This window comes from Zeus faber, assembly GCF_960531495.2.
Source record: "Zeus faber genome assembly, chromosome: 15".
In the NCBI taxonomy this organism is placed as follows: Eukaryota; Metazoa; Chordata; class Actinopteri; order Zeiformes; family Zeidae; genus Zeus; species Zeus faber.
The window spans coordinates 17116632-17138477 of NC_137194.1; the positions used below are offsets into that span (position 1 = coordinate 17116632).

Below are 21846 nucleotides of genomic sequence, written 5' to 3' on the forward strand. Positions count from 1 at the left end.
CATGGAGCAATACCGAGACTAGCATGCACAAATCAATCACGTTTGACTGCGACTGACTGTATGTCGCATGCGTTTGAATGCTTCCAGTTTTTTACCATATTTTATACGACTCTTTTATTTTTGTTTTTGAAAATGTCTACTGCTGCAAGCTGTTTTGTTGTGTCTATTACACTAAAAACCTTGAACTATGTAGGAACCTTTTTTTCTTTTTGTTTGTTTTTTCATTGCATCAATTTCATCGCGCCGCAGTCAGCCACGGCACAAGCCGCTGCACCCGAAGCGGCCACACGGTGTCGCCGGTGCGCCGCGTCGCTGGCCGCCCGGGCCCGCCACGCCTGTAGGCGGAGCAGCGCCGTCACCAGACCAGACACCGGACAGTGGACACGGACAACAACACTGACACATCCAGCCCGCGGTTCTTCTTGTTCGCGACCGGCCATGGGTGTAGTCTGAGCGGGCGGACACAGCAGCGCAGCACCGTATACCTCGCAGTTCCATCCCGATGAAGGAGCTCCGTCCTGGCTGAGTCTGGGAGATGGGAGTTCTTAACATCGCAGACCAGGTAGGGAGAAAGCGCTGCGTGGCTGCGGCGCCGGCTACTTGCTGGAAGCTAACGCCGCTGCTCTGGTGCGCAGTAAATACGTTTTCCGACGCTCGCCGTTTTCCCCCGCAAAACCAACTGGTCGCTTTTGTTTCTCTTTCGAGTGCGAACGTACACGCCGTGCACGATAGACACGCAGCGTTTAAGCGATTTACAAACGTGACGCTTACGTCAATTTTCAGGATCTGTCTCGGGCCCCTGGATATTACAGCCAGTTAGCATTACCTAATGCTAATGCCAATGCTAGCGTCAGCTAATGGGAGCGGGGCCCGCCGTAGGCCTCGGCTCGGGCTCCGTCTATGTGCTGGGAAAATCGAGTTACGTACTTAGCAACGACAATCCCGTAAAAATGTGTGTTCGTTTCGGCCGTGCTTGGTCCCTAATCGTATTTTCTTACGTAACCGATGCAATTATACCCCGAGCCCCCGACTCTTAGGGAGATTCTTCCATGTAACATTTTGCGTTACATGGACATATCTCATCTCCCTGTCTGCAGCCTCCTCTGGTCCAGGCCATCTTCAACAGGAACGCTGAAGAAGTCCAATCACTATTGCACAAAAAGGAGGATGTCAATGCACTGGTATGTGCAGAATGAGAATGTTATGTGCTGCGTTACTACACTTTTACCAATGAGTTAAACGGCACTGTGGATTTAACCTGCTTATCTTCATTTCCAAAAGGACCAAGAGCGCCGTACGCCGCTGCATGCTGCTGCCTGTGTGGGGGACGTCCATGTAATGGACCTCCTCATCGAATCAGGTGATTATTGGATTTTATTTGCCTCTCATGTTGGTTTGATAACGGAGGGAACTTGAGCTCTGCAACCTGAAGAGGGTCGCGAACGTCCGCTCTCGTTGCCGCCGCAGGTGTCGGATCCACTCCTCGGATGTTACTCCAATGTTTGCATACGTGCTGGTTTTTGATGGCGGCTTTTGTGCATCCTCCTAATGTGCACGGGATCTCTTTCACGGCAGGTGCCAGTGTAAATGCTAAAGACCATGTGTGGTTGACCCCATTGCACAGGGCGGCTGCCTCCCGGAACGAAGTAAGTAAGCCTTCAACGTCGTGAGCTGACTTGTGCCTTACAGGAGCTTAACGCTCACACCATTGAGATTAACCCGCTGTCTGTTCATTCACAGCAGGTGATTTCTTTAATTTAGACGTATGCGCCAAACCTTGCGCCTTGACAAATGCACCAGGGGGAGAAAAAAGGATTACATTAAATTGTACGCTTAATTGGTTCTGCCTTTCCAGAGGGCAGTAGGTCTCCTGCTGCGGCATGGAGCAGAGGCAAATGCACGAGATAAGTTCTGGCAGACTCCGCTGCATGTGGCCGCTGCCAACCGTGCTACGCGCGGCGCCGAGGCCCTGTTAACCCAGCTGAGCAACCTGAACATGGCGGATCGCACCGGCAGAACCGCCCTGCACCACGCTGCTCAGAGCGGGTTCCAGGAGGTAAGGGAAGCCAAGACAATGGACAGGCTTATCCTGTCTTTTTTTTTTTTTTACTTGTTTGTTTTTTTTCCCCCTCCAGTTGTGTGAGAAGGAATCTTCGCCCTTCTCGCATTTTGATAATTGTGTTTCCGTTTGTTCATGAGATGGTGAAGTTGCTGCTGAACAAAGGGGCCAACCTGAGTGCCATCGATAAGAAAGAGAGACAGCCGATCCATTGTGCAGCCTACCTGGGTAAGCAGCCACGATATCGAGCACAAAAGTAAAATTTAGAACACGATTTCTAAGTTGACGCATATTCTATCATCAAGGTCTGTGATAATTTATCATTACTGTAATGTTCAAGTGCAAGGGTATTTTCAAAACACCCTCTGTCATAATGAACACTTAACCCCTTAATCTTTTTTCCTACTGGGGCAAAGCTGTAATTTCCTCTCGTTGAGTCCACTTGACTCGCTCGAAATGATTCGTCTAATGGAACGATGCGTACTAAGAAAACTTGCTGTGCAAACTTGGTTGAATTAATTGCCCTAAAAGGCAGTGCAACAACGTGCTGCCTGATGGATATGAAAGCCTGTGAGTGGTCCACCCAAAGGGAATCCATATTAGGAAAAAAACAAATCGCCTTGAACAATAAGTGCATTAATATCAAAGCTTAGCTTGTGTAAAGAGGGTTTTTTTTGTTATTTTTAGAGAACATGTCCATAGATTCATGTATCGATTCACATATTTTGGATCAAAGTTGACATCGGAAATTCCTTTTTGGCTCCTGTTCACACCTGTACAACAAAATGTGTTTCTGAACTCATCTGCAGCTCCGATTAATTCCACATGCCCCCACATACGCACTGGTCTCCAGATAGTCAACTGTAGGTACTTGTGTGGGCTGGGCGGACTTAATACTGTTAAGTTGCTTTCTTTGAATCCTCTGACTCAGGAGCGACCGTGAGCCTTCTTGTCAAGCTTAAAACGATGGATGAATTTGATCCTAATGCCTGAGTCCTTGTGCTTCCCTTTTTAGGACATGTGGAGGTAGTGAAGCTGCTGGTGTCCCGCAGCGCTGATAAGAGCTGCAAGGACAAACAGGGCTACACGCCTCTCCACGCCGCCGCTGCCAGTGGTCACATCGATATTGTGAAGTACCTGCTGAGGCTTGGAACAGAGGTGAGTGTCTGAGTCTTCGTTTTGTGATGCGAATCGACAACTTTCGGAAGCTCTAGCAGGTTGGGTCGTGGGCTCCATGTTCATGGCGTCTATTTGTTTTATTGTTTGCTGTAATCGGTGTCTTGCCTCGCCAGATCGATGAGCCCAATGGCTTTGGGAACACCGCCCTCCACGTGGCGTGCTACATGGGACAGGAAGCGGTGGCCACCGAGCTGGTGAACCACGGAGCCAACGTCAACCAGCCCAACAGGAGCGGCTACACCCCACTGCACCTCGCCGCTGTCTCCACCAACGGTGCCCTCTGCCTGGAGCTGCTGGTCAACAATGGGGCGGATGTCAACCAGCAGGTCGGGACTGATCTTCGATATTTATTTAAACAGATTAACTATACAATATATTTATTAAAACTATGTACTACTGCTGTATCATTTGTATAATTACTGTGCTCAAGAACAAAAGAGAGAGAGAGAGAGTGTGTGTGTGTGTGTGTGTGTGTGTGTGTGTGTGTGTGTGTGTGTGTGTGTGTGTGTGTGTGTGTGTGTGTGTGTGTGTGTGTGTGTGTGTGTGTGTGTGTGTGTGTGTGTGTGAGATTTATAATCACTTCAAGTCTCTAGTTGCCACAGCAAAGTGACATAAAGGGGTGTGGGAAGAGGTGTCACAATACTACCAGTAATTGGTAATATTGTTTAGTTTGCATGCTACATAAATATAAAAATGTCTAACTGACATATCCATGACAAAACAACATAAATGCGGTGTGTGTCAAAATTCTACTTTTAACATATTTGCAGAATTGAAGATCTAAACTTTATTCACTGAAAACGTGAATGGATCAGCAAACATTTTAAAATGCTTCTGAAAAACCCGTCCTCCGAGCAGTGGAAACATTTCTATGCCACACCTTATGTATTTTGCGTCATCGCAGCATGATAGCAGATGTAATAATCCATTATTGGTGCCATCATGCAAGTTTTTCATCAGCACACTTTAAAAAGTTATAAAAGCAGTCAGTATCTTTGAGGGTTTCTGGACAATATTTGTCATTGATTTGAGTTGTGTAAGGATTTACAATAAACATATATTTGCATAAAGCAAGCATATTTGTCCATTCCCATCTTGATAAAGAGTATAATTTTCTTAATATCCCTTTAAAGTACATTTTGAACAGATAAAAAAAATCTGATTAATTTGCGATGAATCGCGATTAACTATGGACATTCATGCGATTAATTTCAATAAAATATTTAATTGGGTGACAGCCCTAATTAATTTGTTTGCTTGTTTTTCCAGAGTAAAGAAGGGAAAAGCCCCCTGCACATGGCAGCCATTCACGGACGGTTCACACGCTCTCAAATCCTAATCCAAAATGGTAACCATGACAGTGCTTTTTTGTATAAATCCACAAGCAAAGCGTGCGTGGCTGACCTTTTGCCCTAATGGCTGTTTTATTCACTTCCCTCTTTCCCTGCTTCCGCCAGGTGGGGAGATTGATTGTGTGGATAAGTATGGCAATACCCCTCTCCACGTTGCTGCTAAGTACGGCCACGAGCTGCTGATCAGCACTCTGATGACCAATGGAGCAGACACGGCCAGGTACGCAGAATTACGCGTGTAGACACGCGACACATTGTAATTTCAATAAATACGTGAAGCGGCAGGGGGCGGGGCTTCAGGGCTCTGTGACTGAGTCACGAAGAGTGTCTTTCCACAGTGTGTGACTTTGACCGGCAGTTGCGTCTTCCATTGTGGAAGATAGGAGTCAGTCATTGACATTTTGTTAAACTGTCCCATCCAAATGTCTTTAATATACTTTTTCATATACTAATACTCAAATGTCTTAGAAAGTCTTCAATTTGGACCGGGCACACACGAGTATGTTCCAAAGATACTAAGGGTTTGAAATAATTGTATGTGGATTCATTCGGCTGCTAAGATTCAGTTTGCATTTAGTTTTTCTTTTAATTATTTTTTCCCTGTATTTGCAGACGTGGGATCCACGGAATGTTCCCCTTGCACTTAGCTGTGCTCTACGGGTTTTCAGACTGTTGTCGCAAGTTACTCTCCTCAGGTACGTGTTTTGCACTGAGGTCGTGCACCTCGCATACACAACTCAAACTTTAATCACCACGGGAAGCTTTCGGCGATGCTCCGGCTGATTGTTTCTTCCCTCCTCAGGTCAGCTGTATAGTATAGTTTCCTCTATGAGTAAAGAGCATGTACTTTCCGCTGGGTTTGACATAAACACCCCTGACAACTTTGGACGGACCTGTCTACACGCCGCTGCCTCCGGAGGGTAGGCTGCGTCTCCTCCCGTATACGGCCAGCAAATCTGACAAATTCATGGTGATTCCTCAAACCACCATTTCCCTTGCATCCAATTTTGTTCTCTTCTCTTGTCACGCTTTCCTTCCAGAAACGTTGAATGTCTGAACTTGCTCTTAAGTAGTGGTACTGACTTGAATAAGCGAGACAAAATGGGAAGGTGAGTTTCCTGTTTTCGCTGAACTAATTACCGCATTTCTTTAACTAGTGAACTTTATTTACCTCAACTTCAGAGGGAACCAGGCCTTTATTGGAAGCAGGCTTATATTAGAGGCAGGCTTTTATATCGAATTCCCTCTGTTTAATCATTTTAGTATGAATTTTAAATAAAACTTCCGTCTGGGTGCCATGCCATGGCCGACAGGGGAATTTGTTTACTGAGTTTGCCTTACATGCACCACTTCCTGCTTGGAGCGCTGGCAAGCGAGAGCGCTCAGAGTGGGGCATTTGCCCCAAGAAGTGATCTGTGATCTGCTACACAGCAGTAGGAATAGAGTAAATTAAACACATCTACAATGAAAACACACTGTTTTTAGTTGTTTGGTTTGGGGGCGGGGCTCCGTGCCAGAACAGTGCCACAGCTCTGGTCAGTTTTTCATCTGGTCTGTTTTTGGGGCGCGCTTTTATTAGTTTGTGTAGACCACACCCCCGGCATTTATTAAATGTCCGGTTTTTAATTGAGTACCAGTTTTATATTTGAGGAAATATGGTCCATGAGACCATACACTCAGATTGCTTTTGTGGCTAGTAAACCAACCGATACATTTTATTTTTGCATTGCATAATATTTTCCCGTTCTCCCTCAGGACACCGTTGCACTATGCGGCTGCTAATGGGAGATACCAGTGCACTGTGACCCTGGTGAGCGCTGGTGCCGAGGTCAATGAGCCTGACCAGACAGGCTGCACTCCCCTGCACTACTCTGCCGCCTCACAAGCCTTCTGCAGGTTGGACTGCACAGCTCTCTCGCTGCTTTCCACTCTATTAAATAACGCCAGCCAAAATCTCTATGGGTGGTGAGATGTGAAATCGGGTTACGAATCATGATTTGAAAATCTTCTATACTGAGTGGAGTCCACCAGATAGCACTTTTAGAGGACCTCTCGTGCTCTTTTTTTTTTCCCTCTTTTTCTATAGCTTGTTTACTTAAATCTGAATTTTCACTGAAATGCAATCATTTGTGAGAAAGTTTATTATTTTGCTAGAAAAGTGCATAAAAATGTATTATTATTGAAAATAAATTGTATATTTTTTTTTTCATATAACCATTTGATTGAGGTTAACCTCAGGTGCTAGATTGTTTGAATGGAAATTAAATACCTTCAGATATTTTATATTTGTAGAATATTTATAAATAAAGAATAGAAGAAAAAACAGGAATTTGGTTTAAAAGTTCCAGAGGCTCTTATCAAAACGCTGTCTTTCTCAGAGTTGATCGTCATTTTTCTGGGAGCCATCAGAGTGATGAGGATGAAGCGAAAGAGTCCTACTTGTAAGTCGCACATTGGAATCAGATCTGTCACATCATCTGAACAAATCATCAAAATGCCGGAATACGCTGCGAAGCCTTGTCTCTACATCATCTGTTGTCTTTGTTTTAAACACAGCTGCTTGGAACACCTTTTGGACAACGGCGCCGATCCCTCGATGGTCAACTCGAAAGGTTACAGCGCTGTTCACTATGCAGCTTACCATGGCAACAAGCAGAACCTTGAGCTGGTGTGTTTCTCGCTTTGCGTGACAAACTCAAATTCATTCCTTAATTTCTGAGTCGGCCGTCTGTAATTTAACAAAGTCTTGTTTCCTCCCAGCTTCTGGAGATGTCCTTTAATGCACTAGGAGACATAGAGAGCAGTAATCCTGTCAGTCCGCTGCATCTCGCTGTAAGTGTCACTTCCCCCTCTTGTTCACGGCTCATCTGCTCCTCTGCGGCCAAACTGACCGCATCGCTCTGTTCCCGCTCAGGCCGACAAAGGCCATTGGCAGGCGCTTCGTGTACTCACGGAGACGGCGGCCTACGTGGACGTGCAGGATGCCGCCGGGCGCTCCGTGCTCTACTTGGCGGCGCAGAAAGGCTATGTGCGCTGCGTGGAGGTCCTGCTGGCCCAGGGGGCTTCGTGCCTCCTCAACGACAACCGCCTCATGTGGACTCCCATTCACGTCGCAGGTACGCACCATGGAAAGTCTCAGAGCACACAATTTACATTCTCTTAGCTCCCCCTCATTTTTTTTGTAATTGTTAGAATTCCATATCTATTATTATTATTATTATAATATATCACTACTATTATTATTACTACCGTAAATATTATTATTATTACTTATCTGTATTATCATATTGCTATCCTTGTTTGTTTATTATTGTTTAATGTTTGTATGATTATCTTTTGTTATTGTGTAGGATTGTGAAATTGAAATAAAATTCCATTTCTTGCTTTTTTTTTTTTTTCACTCTTTTTCATCTCTTGTTCTTGGCGTGCCACCAGCTGCTAATGGCCACACTGACTGTCTCCTCATGATGATTGAGAACGGGGAGGATGGAGATCTCACCAACGTCACAGACACTTTTGGCCAGTGAGTGGATCTCTTTATGCCAACAATCGCTTCTCTTCAGACGGCCATCGTTACCTCACTGTTTTGGCTGGATTTGTTAATGAATGTGTTGGGTGGGGGCTGAAAGAAATCAAAACCACTCTTTAAAATGTTCTTTCCAGAACCCCTCTAATGCTGGCTCTGCTGGGAGGTCACATCGACTGCGTCCACCTCCTGCTGGAGAAGGGTGCCTTGCCAGACGCCAAGGACAAGAGGGGCAGCACGGCCCTGCACAGGGGGGTGGGTCATGGTTCCGCTATGAATGCAGCCTTTTTGTCTGACACACAGAACCGCAGCTGTGCCACAGAATGGCTCCATTCTTATACCCGCTACAGATTTGGTTATGCAAAAACTTGACACATAGGAGGGAATGAGTGAAAAAATCTGACACTTAAAGTCCTCTAAAAGCAAAAATAAATGTGTTCTGAGTTTGTCACGCCACAGAAAAAACACCCAGCTAAATTTGAATGATTAAAAATAAAAAATCATAAAGTATATTAAATTAGGTTGAAAATCGTGGGAGGGGGGGCGGGGTAGTCTCTCTGCTCTAAGACGCTGAGGGTGTGTCCGCTGAAGAAGCTGAAACCACGCCCAAACGCATTAAACATTAACATTTGGAGTAAGTAAATTCCGTGTTTAAATGTTCTGCCGAACCCAGTCCTGTGTGTCTAGTCGCTCAACTCAAAATGCCGCTGTCTGACTGCGGGACTCCACGCTCTCCAGTCCCCCCTGCTGGCTCCTCTGCAGGCCAGATCAGGGCTCCGCGGCCTGCTTGCATGCAGCTAGCGCTTACATAACCAAACCCCGTGGTCAAACCAATGGGACGGTTCGTTTTTGTTTTGGGCGTCTGTGGCATGAGTTCACGGTCTCCCTGAAGACGCCTTTTCCTCCGGTTGTTTATTCCCAAACAACATTTTATCCCAAACTCCGACCTGTTAGCTAATTTCACCACGATGCTCCGTTTCCGACGGTCTAACCAGGTGTTTAAATAGTGTTGGGGGAGGGGCCAGGCCAAGTATGACCACTCTACGTCATCGAGTCATGTTTTAGGCCCACCCGAGAAATCCGGACCACAGAAATAGTTAACTCCACAATTCAGTACTACATCGTTCAGTCTTTTCACATGTTTTCAGTAATTACTTATTTAACACGTATGTGTTTAGAAACAAATCACTGAATTCACTCTACAGCGACTTGAGGAATTTGCACATCAACATTTAAGAACTGAAGCTATTCCATGTGATCAGCATGTTTTTAGACTGATTCTAACCCTAACGAGAATTGCTACCACCTTCTCAGCTTACCATCTGACATGCGTTACAAAAAAATCTGAACAAATTCTGTTTCATTCAATTAATTGCGTCAATGAATCTTTTGACCGTTTTACGAGCCAAAATGTGTATTTAACCTGAGTTGTTTATTCAGAGTTTATTATTTGTTTAGGCTGTGCAAGTCACATCCCCACTGCTCTCGGTAATTGACACAGCGTGTGGTTGACATTTATTTTACGGGTTCACCTGCGTGGCAGGTTTTTTCGGAACGAAGAGAGTTAGTAGGTCCCCGATATTTTCTGTTGACCGTCGTTAGCTGATTAGATTGTTCCAGCACAACTATTGTTGGCAAGTTTATATTTTTTGCTTAATAAACAGTATAAAACTTATCTGGACCTGTTTGAACGCGTCACATTGTCACCGCCCACTCAGTCTCTCTGTTGCTCTTTTCATTCAAAGTAGTCGCTGCCATTCTGTTATTTAATTTAAGCCGAAAATGGTTGCACGACTTTCAAACCGTGTCGATATTCATAATTTCAAACATGTTGATTATAATAAGCTTTTCGGGTTAAAACCGCAGCATTGCGACCTAGAGGAGTGCAGTGTTCCTGTTCTGACATGGTGACCGGAAGTGGGTGGTCTAATCTGGGTTTTCCTTTTGCGATGCTGCTCAGGCTGTGCTGGGCCGGGACGACTGCGTGACCGTCCTGTTGGAGCACAAAGCTTCTGCCCTGTGTCGGGATGCGCAGGGCAGCACTCCTCTGCACTACGCCGCATCCAGAGGCCACACCGACATCCTGGCCGGTCTGGTGCAGGCCGCCGTGACCGCTGACCCCCTCGATAAACTGCTGGACAACAAACAATACACCCCGCTACACTGGGCCGCCTACAAAGGTTTGCTTTTTTTTTTAAATTAAAAAAAAAAATAATAATAATATTAACAATGTAATGGTGATATTTGGTGATAATGGTGATATTTGTCAAATGTAAATCCAGTTCTCTGTGATGGTTTATACAATTTCCCTCTATTCCCAGGGCATGAAGACTGTTTGGAGGCTTTACTTGAACACAAAACATTTATTCACGAAGAGGGAAACCCGTTCTCCCCGCTGCACTGTGCTCTGTGGGTACCGCCTAACTCTTCCGCGCCCTCGTGTGTAGACTCGCGCTCCATCAGTACTCGCCAAGCGTCGAATACTTTGAGACAATGTCGCGCTGTTGCCGCCGCCGCTCATTGTTCCCTTCCCCTCGGCTGCAGGATGAATGGCCACAGCGGTGCGGCAGAGAGGCTGCTGGAAACCGCTGGAGTCCACATGATTAACACCAGAGATGCCAAAGGAAGGTAAGGTGTTTTTTTTTTTATGATCCACTAATAATCTCTTTCTTAAAAAAAAAAGTCAAATGAATAGTATTTGTTTACGTCAACTCTGCTTTATTCGACGTGTGCTCGCAGGGCCCCGCTCCACGCTGCTGCGTTTGCTGAGGACGTGGCGGGACTTCAGCTCGTGCTTCGCCACGGAGCTGAGATCAACGCGGTGGACAAGAGCGGACGCTCGGCGCTGATGGTCGCTGCCGATAAGGGACAGAGCGGCACCGTGGGTACGTGTACAAGGAGCGTCCGCTTAGTCCTGGCCCTTTTTGGGGCCGCTGTTCAGCACAGTGTTCACCTGCATCAAAAAGACCTGTCAATCTTCTTCCGGAGAAATGGTTTATGAAACCGTTGAAGAAACAAACATCGGTGGGAAAGACCAGAATGCCTATTTTTACGTGGGAATAAATACATGCATTTTATTGATATAAATGAATGAAATAAACTGTTTTGTGGAAAGTAATCGGTGCATTAACTGCACTACAATTAGCCAAACAATTTATTGCTTTTGGATGCAACACCTACAGAGCATTAGTAGTCCTCATTTTAATTTGGATACCTATAATGGTATTAGAATTTGAAAGGCATTTCTAGTGTTTGACAGCAAGGCTATAAACAAAACTAAAACCTAGATTATCGCAATCTCCATATCTATCTCATGGTAGTGATCTGATCCGTATGTGTAAAATGTACCCCAATAGTCGTGACTGAATGGTCAGAATCAGAAGTTGCCTAAAAAAGAGAATAGTTAATGTGAATGCGCCGAAGACTTGTGTATATGTGTAACGTTAGGCTATTAGCAGCTGGTGAACCAAGCTGTGTTTACGTACATGCACAGTCCCCCAACCTCTGGTCTTAGCGGAGTCATCGGCCTCGATGTAGTGCCCCATTAGCTCGATGGCGTTATCAGGAACCCCGCTGTTGAGCCATGTTTCTGAAAAAAAATCATCGTGTTGTTGTCAATCATCCTTTTGTGAGTGGTAGTCCGCAGCGGCAGCTCATCCATTTTGTTCGTCAGAAACCGAGACCATTAGCGAGGAAAATGCTGGCTTGCTAGCAAGTGAGGAGCTAGTATCGCCCTCCTTTCTTCCTCTGCCTTTATTTACAGACTCGATGCCGTCTGCAAGCATTTACGGCCAGTGTCACCAGGTTTCTAGCCTCTGGTGTCTTGGCAGCCTCTGGAATGAGCTTGAGATTGCCAAAAAAGTTGTCAATATTGCAAGATCCGATGTTCCACAATTCCTGCTGGCTGTATGATGTGTACACAAGACTGTTCTGAGTGAACAGACTTGAAGCAAACAGGCAGATAACTAATTAGAAGAATTTAGACTGACGCTGAGCTTGGCATTGTACACGCGCCGCCATCTTCCATGTAGTTTGGGGAAGGAACTATGGATGGGAGGGACCGTACAGTATGTAGAGCTCTCCTATCGCGCTAGGTATTTCTCCGATCACGATTATAAACTCAAAATGATCGAACGTCAGTCGTAATCGGACAAAACACTATATCCGTAACAAACAGTCGTTTCATCCTATTGATCAACCCACTCCTACACCCTAATGTGCATAATATCTTTTGTCCCACCTTGATGTTTGTTGTTTCCCTTTCCAGCCATCCTTCTCCACCGGGCCAAGGCTGACCTGACACTGCTGGATGACAACCGAAACACTGCCCTGCACCTCGCATGCAGCAAGGTAAGAAGCCTGATCCAGGTCCCTCCAGGTGTATTTACGGGGCGCAGCGTTCCGCTCTTGTGTGATTTTATAAAGAAGCAGGCTCATGTTTTTTCTTTTTCTTTTTTGAAGATGCGTAGAAACATGAACCAGATACCAGTTGGGTATTTACAACTCAAAAGAAGTAAAACCTACAGGGTTGATATGACTGAAACTTGGTGACAGTGGTGTTTTCCTGGAATTTTTTTTTATTTTTATTTTATTTTTTTTTTTAATCAAACAGCAAGTTGGATCTAAATTTGTATTTGGGTGAACTTTAACACAAAAATGTAACTTGGAAATCATTCAAGCTATTTTAACAAGTTAAAATTGCAAGATTATTGGAAGTTCTGCTGTAGTACTTAGGTGTGTGTGTGTGTGTGTGTGTGTGTGTGTGTGTGTGTGTGTGTGTGTGTGTGTGTGTGTGTGTGTGTGTGTGTGTGTGTGTGTGTGTGTGTGTGTGTGTGTGTGTGTGTGTGTCCATGTTCCTACAGCTGAGAACTTGGCCTGAGGAGCAAAATGATATTGATACGTTTTTGATGTTCCTGTATTTGTCCTGCAGGCCCATGAGATGTGCGCCCTGCTGATACTTGGGGAAATCCACAGTCCTACACTCATAAACGCCACCAACAATGCACTGCAAATGTGAGAACTCAGAAAAGGAATGAAAACATAAAAAAAATCTCAGACTAAACTATTAATCTAACTATTAGGCGGAAGAAATATTATTCCTCAAAGATCCTTTAGATTGCCTTCTCAGCACATTTAATTTTAGTGTAATTATATGTATATATTTGTGTTATTTTTATTTAATTAGGCAGTCTTATTGGCCTGCATTCCCAAAACCTTTTATGCATTCTAATCTTTTGTTTTTGCGACAAGTTTGCTTATGTCGAGAAAAAAAACAAAAACCTAAAAACGTATCCAACTTAAGCCACGGTGAAAAGATCCAAGAACAGAATTTGAAAACGTATCCTAGCGGGCCCGGAAGACGTTTAGTGCTACAAGTTCTCCAATAAAAGTAATTATGCCGGTTTGGCAGCACACTCTGGCTCCTTTTATGTGTTCTTCAAACTCCCCCCCCCGGAGACACATTGTTCAGAACGACAAACTAATCGCGACCCAATTAACAATCTGCCTCCATTGAGAAACTGAGCAGAGAAAGTTTGTGCAGAAATAAATATTACTGTAAAAAAGAAAAATTTGCGGTCGTTTCTGCATTAAACAGAGATATCAAATCTTAAAGACTAAGGAAGAAATTTGATTTGGTTTGGTGATCCATCTGTCGGGCAGACTTTGAAAAATGCTTAGAAAAGTCCTTCAACATCAATATCTTCACTAGGTTTTCAATGTGGGCTTCAAAAGCAAGGTGGTCAAATTAGGGCTGCCCCCAAATAGTCGACCAAACGTTAGTCTACAAGAAGAGCGTCCACCAGGTTTTCCATTGGTCGGTTGGTCACAAAAAAAACCAAAACTGCATTCGGGAGCTGGGCCTTAAAACCTGTATGGCTGTACTGTGTATGGAACACTTGAAGGTTTCTTTTTGTTCACATTTGTTTCAAATTAATAGCCCTCAAGTCTCCTTGCTGCTTGTTTGACACATTCAGAATTGGGATGTTCCTCACGACTAATTTCCCTGACGTTTGAACCGAAGTTTAAGCTTTAACTAGTCAACAAGTCTAAAAGACAAAAAATATTGTGTATGTTCTAAAAAATATTGTGTATGTTATAAGAGCCATTTGAAACTGTTACTCACATTCTTCGTTAACCAAATGGTATTTTAATGGTATTTGCCCTGACGGGGGCGTCCCTAACGAGGGGACACCGACACTGGGAAAACGATATTCCGTACGGCAAGTGATGTCAATATGTAACTTAAATGTGAGCATTAATACGATTTTAATAAGGGCCTAATAAGTTTAACTGATGTAATGTTTAACAGTCGGTGTAATTAACAGGCGACTCGCTTCGTGCGCCGCTTGTAAATTCAATTAATATTTTAAAGGCTGGTTATTAAGTTTTGTATCTATCTGTCATGAAGCACATTTTTTAACAATGTTAGTGAGAACATTCTTTCTCTGGAACTCAAACCATTCTCTAATGCCCCAAAAACATATATTTGAATAATTGAATTGATGTCATAAATGTGCGACGAATGGCTTGACTTGACGACTAATGGTCGACGAGGAAAATCTTAAGTCCGGGGCAGCCCTCGTACGGGTGTTGGTCCACGGCGATCCTGCTGCCGCTCTCTGACCTCTCCATCTCTCCGCCAGGCCCCTCCATCTTGCGGCGCGTAACGGCCTGGCCACCGTGGTGCAGGCCCTGCTGAGTAGAGGAGCCACCGTGCTGGCTGTGGATGAAGAAGGTGAGCTGCATGTTCCATCCGCAACTGGAAAGCACTGTACAACGTTTCAAATAGATGAACAACGTTTTCACTTGCTCGTAATGTCAAATTATTGTTTTTGTCTTTGTTGTTGTTTGGGTTTTTTTTTTTTTTTTGTTGTTGTTTTTTTTTTTTTTTGTTTGTTTGTTTCTTTTACCCATTCTTACCCATGCTTGCTGTCTGTTGATCAGGCCACACCCCCGCCCTGGCCTGTGCCCCCAACAAGGACGTGGCTGACTGCCTGGCTCTGATCCTCTCTACCATGAAGCCTTTCCCCCCACGGGACCCTTCCTCCTGCTCCTGCTCCTCTCCCACAGTCTCCCCCTCCCCAGGTCTCAACTTGCTGAAGCACTGCGGCATCACGGCCGCCTGCACCCCGCTGCCTAACGGCGGCCTCCACAATGGCTACGTCAAAGATCGCCACGGCGCCACTGTCGGCCTGGACGGATGTCTGTCCGAGTGAGGCCGACGCTCCCCCCTCGGCTGGCTGCGAGCGCCACCGCCACCACCACCACCACCACCACCACCCTGGGGAGACTCCCTTTAACACAGCCCAGAGGACCAGGAGAGCACCCACCCACATGTCTGTTCTGTATGTACGTATGTACGTATGTTGTTCTGCGTGCGTGCGCTCAGGCGCACACGAGCGAATGTGTTGGTCTTCTCTTGAGGTGCAGTCAAACCTATTATGCAATTAGATCCCATTCCTCCATCTCCCAGTAGTGCTCAATACTTAGTCTGTTTGCTCTACAAGGTCACAGGAATGAAGTCTGGCGTCCAAAAACACGCTAGCAATCTGGCCACCCCCCCCCAAACCATTGAACCCTTTAAAATCATGTTTGCATAATTACAGTATATAACTGACAGCTAATAGCATGGAGACCTCTGTATCCTCGTCTCTGCCACTCTCTCCATATCGTTCAGTATTTAACTTCATATCATATTTGATGAGTTAATGGTGACCTTGTAGAGGAATGTACAGCCTTTCCAAAAGAATGATCAAAGAGGGTTTTTTGTTTGTTAGTTTATTATTTTTTTTTTTTCATATTTTTAGTCTGTTAGCCTAGATTTTTATGAAGGAACCATACAAGGGAAAAAAAAAAAAAATCTAAATTTTGCTTGAGAGTGCAATGCTAGTGTACTACAGTACAATCCTAAATTGGAAAAGGGTCACAAAGAACTTATTTCCGTTGTGTACTTTAAATGTACAGCCTAGAGTTGTTTTGGCATTTTGACGAGAAGAAGAAAAAGAAAAGGAGGGGGAAAAAAAGAAATTGGTATTGCTGCTGAATACATTAAAGTGCGTCTCCTTCCAAAGGAGGGCCAAGTTCAAGTTGGCATTTTCAACATCGACTTTTCTCATTGCCAACTTAATGTTTTGAAGATGCTAAATAAGTGTTTAAGCTAGAATGTTTCTAAGCATATAAGTTATGACCAAAGTTGATCGACACTACTATGGCTATAAATTATTTATTTGAGCTGAACTGTACTGTATAGAGAAAGACAATAGATCTCGATATACCTCGTCAACTCGTTTAGCAGCTGCTCCATCTTCACCCAGGGTCCGTAGGCCTAACGTTCTCTCTGTGCAGGACCAGAGAACTATATTGTAGGATAGTAACTGACTGAGGCCTTGTTTATTTCTAGATGAAGGCTTTACTAGTAATATCTGCCAACAACACCTCATCAAAAGCATCGTATATCTGAGCACATAAATGAACAAGCCATTTCAACTTATTTCCCATCTCTTTTTACTTAAGTGTTTTCGTTCTTTTTGTTTCTTTTTCTTCTTTTTTTTTCCGCTTTGAAAGATTTCATTATTAGAACGGCCTGCATATTTAAAGAGAGCATTCGGTTACATTTCTCTCGCGACGCTGAAGTCACTCTGTTCGTTGCTGTTCTGGAGTAGAAACAGCCCGCCAGTGTTATGCTTTGGACAAGCTCTCGGAGCTTGTGAAGTAGTCTTAACCACCCTATCGCGTGTACCTTGACTTACTGGTGGTTAGTTCTGATAAACTATGGGAAAAGAAACAAAAACAAACGACCTGAAGGTTCTCGGCTGTTGTATTAGGTAGATCAAGCAATATTTTCTGTTTGGCCTGTTTTTTTTTTTTTTGGGGGGTTTTTTTGGTTTGTTTTTTGAAAGTTATTGAATAGACAATCACTGTCACAAGGGCTTTTGTTTCCCTGGAATGTTTTTATTTTTTGTTTTTTTGGGTTTTTTTTCTGTTCCTATTTTTATTAGTTGGTGAAAAAAAATTCTCTAAAGACTCAACGAATGGCTCTGTGTGCTGGGCATTTTAATGTCAGTGTCAACACAAATGCACTGGATTGCCTTTTATGGCATCTCATGAAATGCCTTTTGACCCATGCCTTCCGTAACACATCATTTCAGTTATAATCCTTATTGGCGGAGTTTGACAACCCTGAGACTTGATTATGACTTTCCAACCATTTGATAGCTTAGCAAAATACTGTCCAGTTAAGTAAACCAGAGTATTATTATTATTATTATTTTTTTTTTTTTGAGAGGAGAAACTGTCCAACTGGTATGATATGTGCCCTTTTTGTTTCCTGGTGTTGCAAATGACCAGGAAGAATCAATACCCCGCTACAGAAACCAATAGGGCTAACTGGAAACGGAGAGGGAACTTTGCTAAGGCCAATAACTGTCGTTTTTAGATTTCAGGAATAGCAGAAATCCAAATAATTGTGCTTTCGGTGTTCCCTTTGTTGTCTCTTCATCCCGTGTCCGGTTCTAAGCATACTAAAATGATTGTATTGGACCACTATAGCTTTTTACGTGACTTAAATCTCTGTTATAACTTGGCCATTGTCTTTTTTTTTTTTTTTTTTTCTTTTTTTTTTTTTTTAAACCATCTGCTGATGGTGTAATGACACTGATTCAGATGTTTTTCATTGGCATGATAATTTCGTATCTACCTGATAAGAAATGGCACAATTACACTCATTAGCTGAAGTTGGATTGGATAAGAGAGGAGGACCTAGACTGAGCTACATCAATAGAAATCCTGACGTGTTTTGGGTGATATTGTTAGATTGGCATTAACTCCATTTCAGAGCACTTTTGGAGTATTTTAGAAGTAGTTTGTCGTTTCAATTGACCTCCATGACTGACCTAAATGAAATGGAACTAGTATACCCCAAACCTCTTTTTTTTTTTTTTTTTTTTTTTTTCTCTCTCTTCTTCTTCCTCTGGGGTTTTTCTGTTATTAGATTGGATACATTTTTGTAGTCTCAGGATCTGTGTTGAAGCGGCAGGCAAAATTCAATCAAGACATTTCAACAGGAAAGAAGTATCCTCAGAAATTTTCTAACGGGATGGTTTCACGGGATTCACAGTATATGATTTACTTTTAACCCTGATCCCGCAGCACTTAATAAGATAGTCAAGCGCGCACTTTAGTACATTCAGGTTCTAAATGTGCAAAATAAGCAAAAGTATGTATCCATTGTTTACACGCATGTGTTTTGCTAAACGGTCGCAAAAGACAGGCAAAAGGCTTTGACGAAAATTGTCCACCGAGGATGCATCATTGAGATCAAAACCAATTCATCTAAGCACCTGAGGAGAGAGGGAGTCATGTGCCTAGACATATTCAGCGTGATCTGTTCTTAGGAACCTGGTCCTATGAAGTCACAAAAGAACATTACTCCATCTGTATCTGTGACCGTAGTCGCTGATATGATTTATTTTAGGACATTTGAGCCTAATATTTATTTTTCAACTTAAATCATCTCCGGTTTCTCCAAATAGAGCATAGATATTACTTTTGCCATTGATAGGTGCTAATGTTAGACAGGTCGGTTTGGGCAAGGATTATCCACTTACGGTGTCCTGATTTGATCAGTAAATGGAGCCGTTGCCCCCCTGAAAATACACAAATTGTAACGGAATCCTTTTTTTTTTTTTTTTTTTTTTTTTTATATAGTGTCAGTGTTTTTTGTTTTTGTGCTTTTATTTCATTAGACTACCAAGGGTAGATATGTACTTGTGCATGGAACTTAGAAATTTTGATGTAAAAATGGATCAAACAAATGGAGCATATAACCTATATCTGGAGTCAGAAATGGAAAGCAATGAAAGGTCCAATTGTAGCAATAGAGAGTGTGTGTAATAGTGTGCAGCACAAATATTGCACTGCCATCCATTTAGGCCAATCCAGTAAATCATAGCATAGATGCCAATGCAAGATTTAAATGCGGGTTAGACATGTGAATCTATGGTCACAAATAAGGCCTAATGTGCCAAAATTTGTTGAGAGGAAATCCTCTTAGTAAAGCAGCAATGGATTTATGCATATATGTTCAAACAGTTTACAGTCTGACCTTCAAATCTGAGCCATGAATTTACTGACTGAAATGAATGTAGGGTCAATTTAGAGCAGGACAATTTGCTTTCTCCTGACTTTAACCTATTGCTCTTCATTTGTCTTGCGTTGATGTAACTATACAGGTAGCATGATATAACCTATTTATCTACATATTAGTTTTGTATTAGTCTTCCTGCAATGAGGGTCGGGGTAGGTTTTTTGGCATTTCTGTCGCAGTATAGGCCTAGTATTCTATTCACTAATCATTTCTCCCTCTCTGTCTCTGTCTCTCTCTCTCTCTCTCCATCTCTCTGTTTTTGAGGAGCGTAGCCTACAAGGTAAACGGAGGACAAGCGGTCAGATGAAAAACATTCATGTTCATCCATTCCATTGAGATTGCCTTACAATGCGTAAAAGAAAGACAAAAAAAATACCCGTAGGTAAACACCACACGTACTTGTTAATAGCCTATATTTGACAAAAATGCACCTAAGCTACACCCATTTAGTGCCATAGAAACCTTTATTTGCCTTTAGACATATATCATATTAACTTGGTCAGTAACTTATTCAGATAGTCACGGTTATTTTGTGTTTGGCGCTGCATGTGATTTTTTGCCAGTTAGGATAGTCCAGGAAAAAAAAAAAAAAAAAAAAATGGAACAAATAGGTAGAAACGGTTTGCATGGAGTAGCAGTTGGTAAATGCAAGTATTATGTTCAAGTTCTGTGTTCGTAGAAACCTATTTTGTAATTGGACACTTGAAGAATATAATCGGTCCTTTTGGTATTGGCAAAGCAATCTCTAGGTTCTGTTTGTATAACAACTTGATTTATAACGTGTGTTTAACAAGGGAAATATTGTAGATGTCCACTAAAGCATGGTATATATGGAATTGATTTCCTTCATTGGATGTCTTAATTTTTACTTGAAGTAATGCTCATATATGGCAAATTTTAATTCAACTCTTTGATCCACTGTTGAGCCTTTTGCCTTAAAAGCTGAAAAGGAAATATCTGGCAGTACCTAATAATAATAATAATAATAATAATAATATTACCAATAATGATAGGTTGCATCAAATCTGGAGCTATGCTACTGACTGGGATTGCTAAAATGTTTGGCTATTTTTGATCTGGGAGACATCCGGGGGTGTCGGGAAGCACACAAATCAATTGCGGTAGCACATAGCTTATGGTTGCCACGGTGCAGAGATTGTTGTGAGAGCTTAGGATATTGCCATATTTGCCACTGTGAATGAATAATTTTGAACTCATCGAAACAATCAACTCCAGCGTTTCCACTATACAGAGCCAAATAGCACTGGGGATAAAAGTGGTCGCTCCAAAAAATGACTTTAGAGAGAAGTCTTTATGAGAACACTTGTAACGGTTACGCGGACAGATCAGACGCCGGAAACCTTGGGGGGTTTCCTCCTGCCGCGCGGCGAATAGAACTCTTGCTTGAACCAGCCTATACCCGAAATAACAATGTAACCACGCAGACGTGTTGGATTAGTGTCGGCAGATGTCTGATGTTTCCTACCTGACTAAGGAGCGGTGAAACGCACCTTGTACTTTTATTGGACCTGCGCTTTTACCTCATCGGTGATTGTTGGTGTGATGTGATGACGTTAAACCTTGTGTAATTGATCCTTTTTATTTCTCGCCCCACCCCACCCCCACGTCCCCGAATGTCATGAGACGTTCTCTGGCGAGTGTGAGTGGATTTGAATATCTGCATGTGGATCCTATACATGCACACATCCCTTGTTTTAGTGCAGCAATGTGATTTAATAATTTCGATGTCTCTTTGTTACAAACGGCAGAGGAGTCGAACCCGGTGCGAGCCGCGATTCGGGTACAATCCATTCGAAATGACGCGAGATGATGGTAGCCATGTAACTTTACCTCTAGAAGTAAACAAAAAAAAAAAAAAAAATCTAAAAAAATATATATATCAGTACACTTTTTGTGTGTGACCGCCTTCCCCGCCTGGATCCTTCTTCGTCCCCCTCCCCCACCTATAGGACCTGTGTGTTATCCAACACAGCGGTGGCATGGTGCCTTTTCTTTGTTACTACCGAAAGGTACGGTCTTCCATTTGTACTTCCCGGAAGCCTTATAAGGGGAACATTTGTGGAGGTGACGTACGAGACAGAAGATAGGCTCACATTTCTCCCCCCGCCCTCTCCGCTCCCGAAAGCATGATTATCCTCAATAACAGACGATTGGGTGAAGTTCAGTCACTTCTTTCTGTCATAGTGAGTCCGCATTTCCTTTGTATTTCCGACGATTTGACACTCGCCCCGCGTGGCGGAACCAACTGCACATCACTCTGAAGCGAGTCTGGTCACACCCAACCACGGAGGGGGGGAGGGGGGAGGCGGGGGGGGTCAATAAAGTATGAAAGCACAAATCCAAAATGGCACCGCGAGGGCCTAGAAGTGGCTGTTTCTATAGCGTTTTGAGTTGGGGAGCCTAGTGAGGATTTAAAACATGCATGGGGTGGGGGGGGACAGAACAGAACAGAAGACCTGAGGATTGATGGAATGATTGTCAGTAACACAGAAACTGTAGAAAGACGAGTCTCAAAACTCCCGAGCATTAGAAATCCGATTGTTCTTCTCCGGTCTTTGTTCAT

At 43.4% G+C, this 21846-nt stretch overlaps 1 protein-coding gene across 1 annotated transcript; it reads left to right on the forward strand.

Annotated features, from left to right (window-relative positions):
• Positions 1 to 535: 535 nt before the first annotated feature.
• ankrd52a (ankyrin repeat domain 52a) lies at positions 536 to 15333 on the forward strand (the record flags this gene model as incomplete). The annotated part of the gene is made up of 28 exons (XM_080015613.1): positions 536 to 562; positions 1098 to 1181; positions 1282 to 1360; positions 1576 to 1646; positions 1856 to 2056; positions 2200 to 2287; positions 3075 to 3217; positions 3352 to 3564; positions 4508 to 4586; positions 4696 to 4810; positions 5203 to 5285; positions 5393 to 5510; positions 5631 to 5699; positions 6346 to 6486; positions 6969 to 7031; positions 7147 to 7258; positions 7351 to 7422; positions 7505 to 7706; positions 8026 to 8113; positions 8254 to 8371; positions 10077 to 10296; positions 10438 to 10525; positions 10661 to 10744; positions 10856 to 11001; positions 12384 to 12466; positions 13047 to 13129; positions 14761 to 14852; positions 15062 to 15333. 28 exons carry the CDS (start codon positions 536 to 538, stop codon positions 15331 to 15333), a joined length of 3234 nt encoding a protein of 1077 aa, XP_079871739.1.
• Positions 15334 to 21846: the final 6513 nt, after the last annotated feature.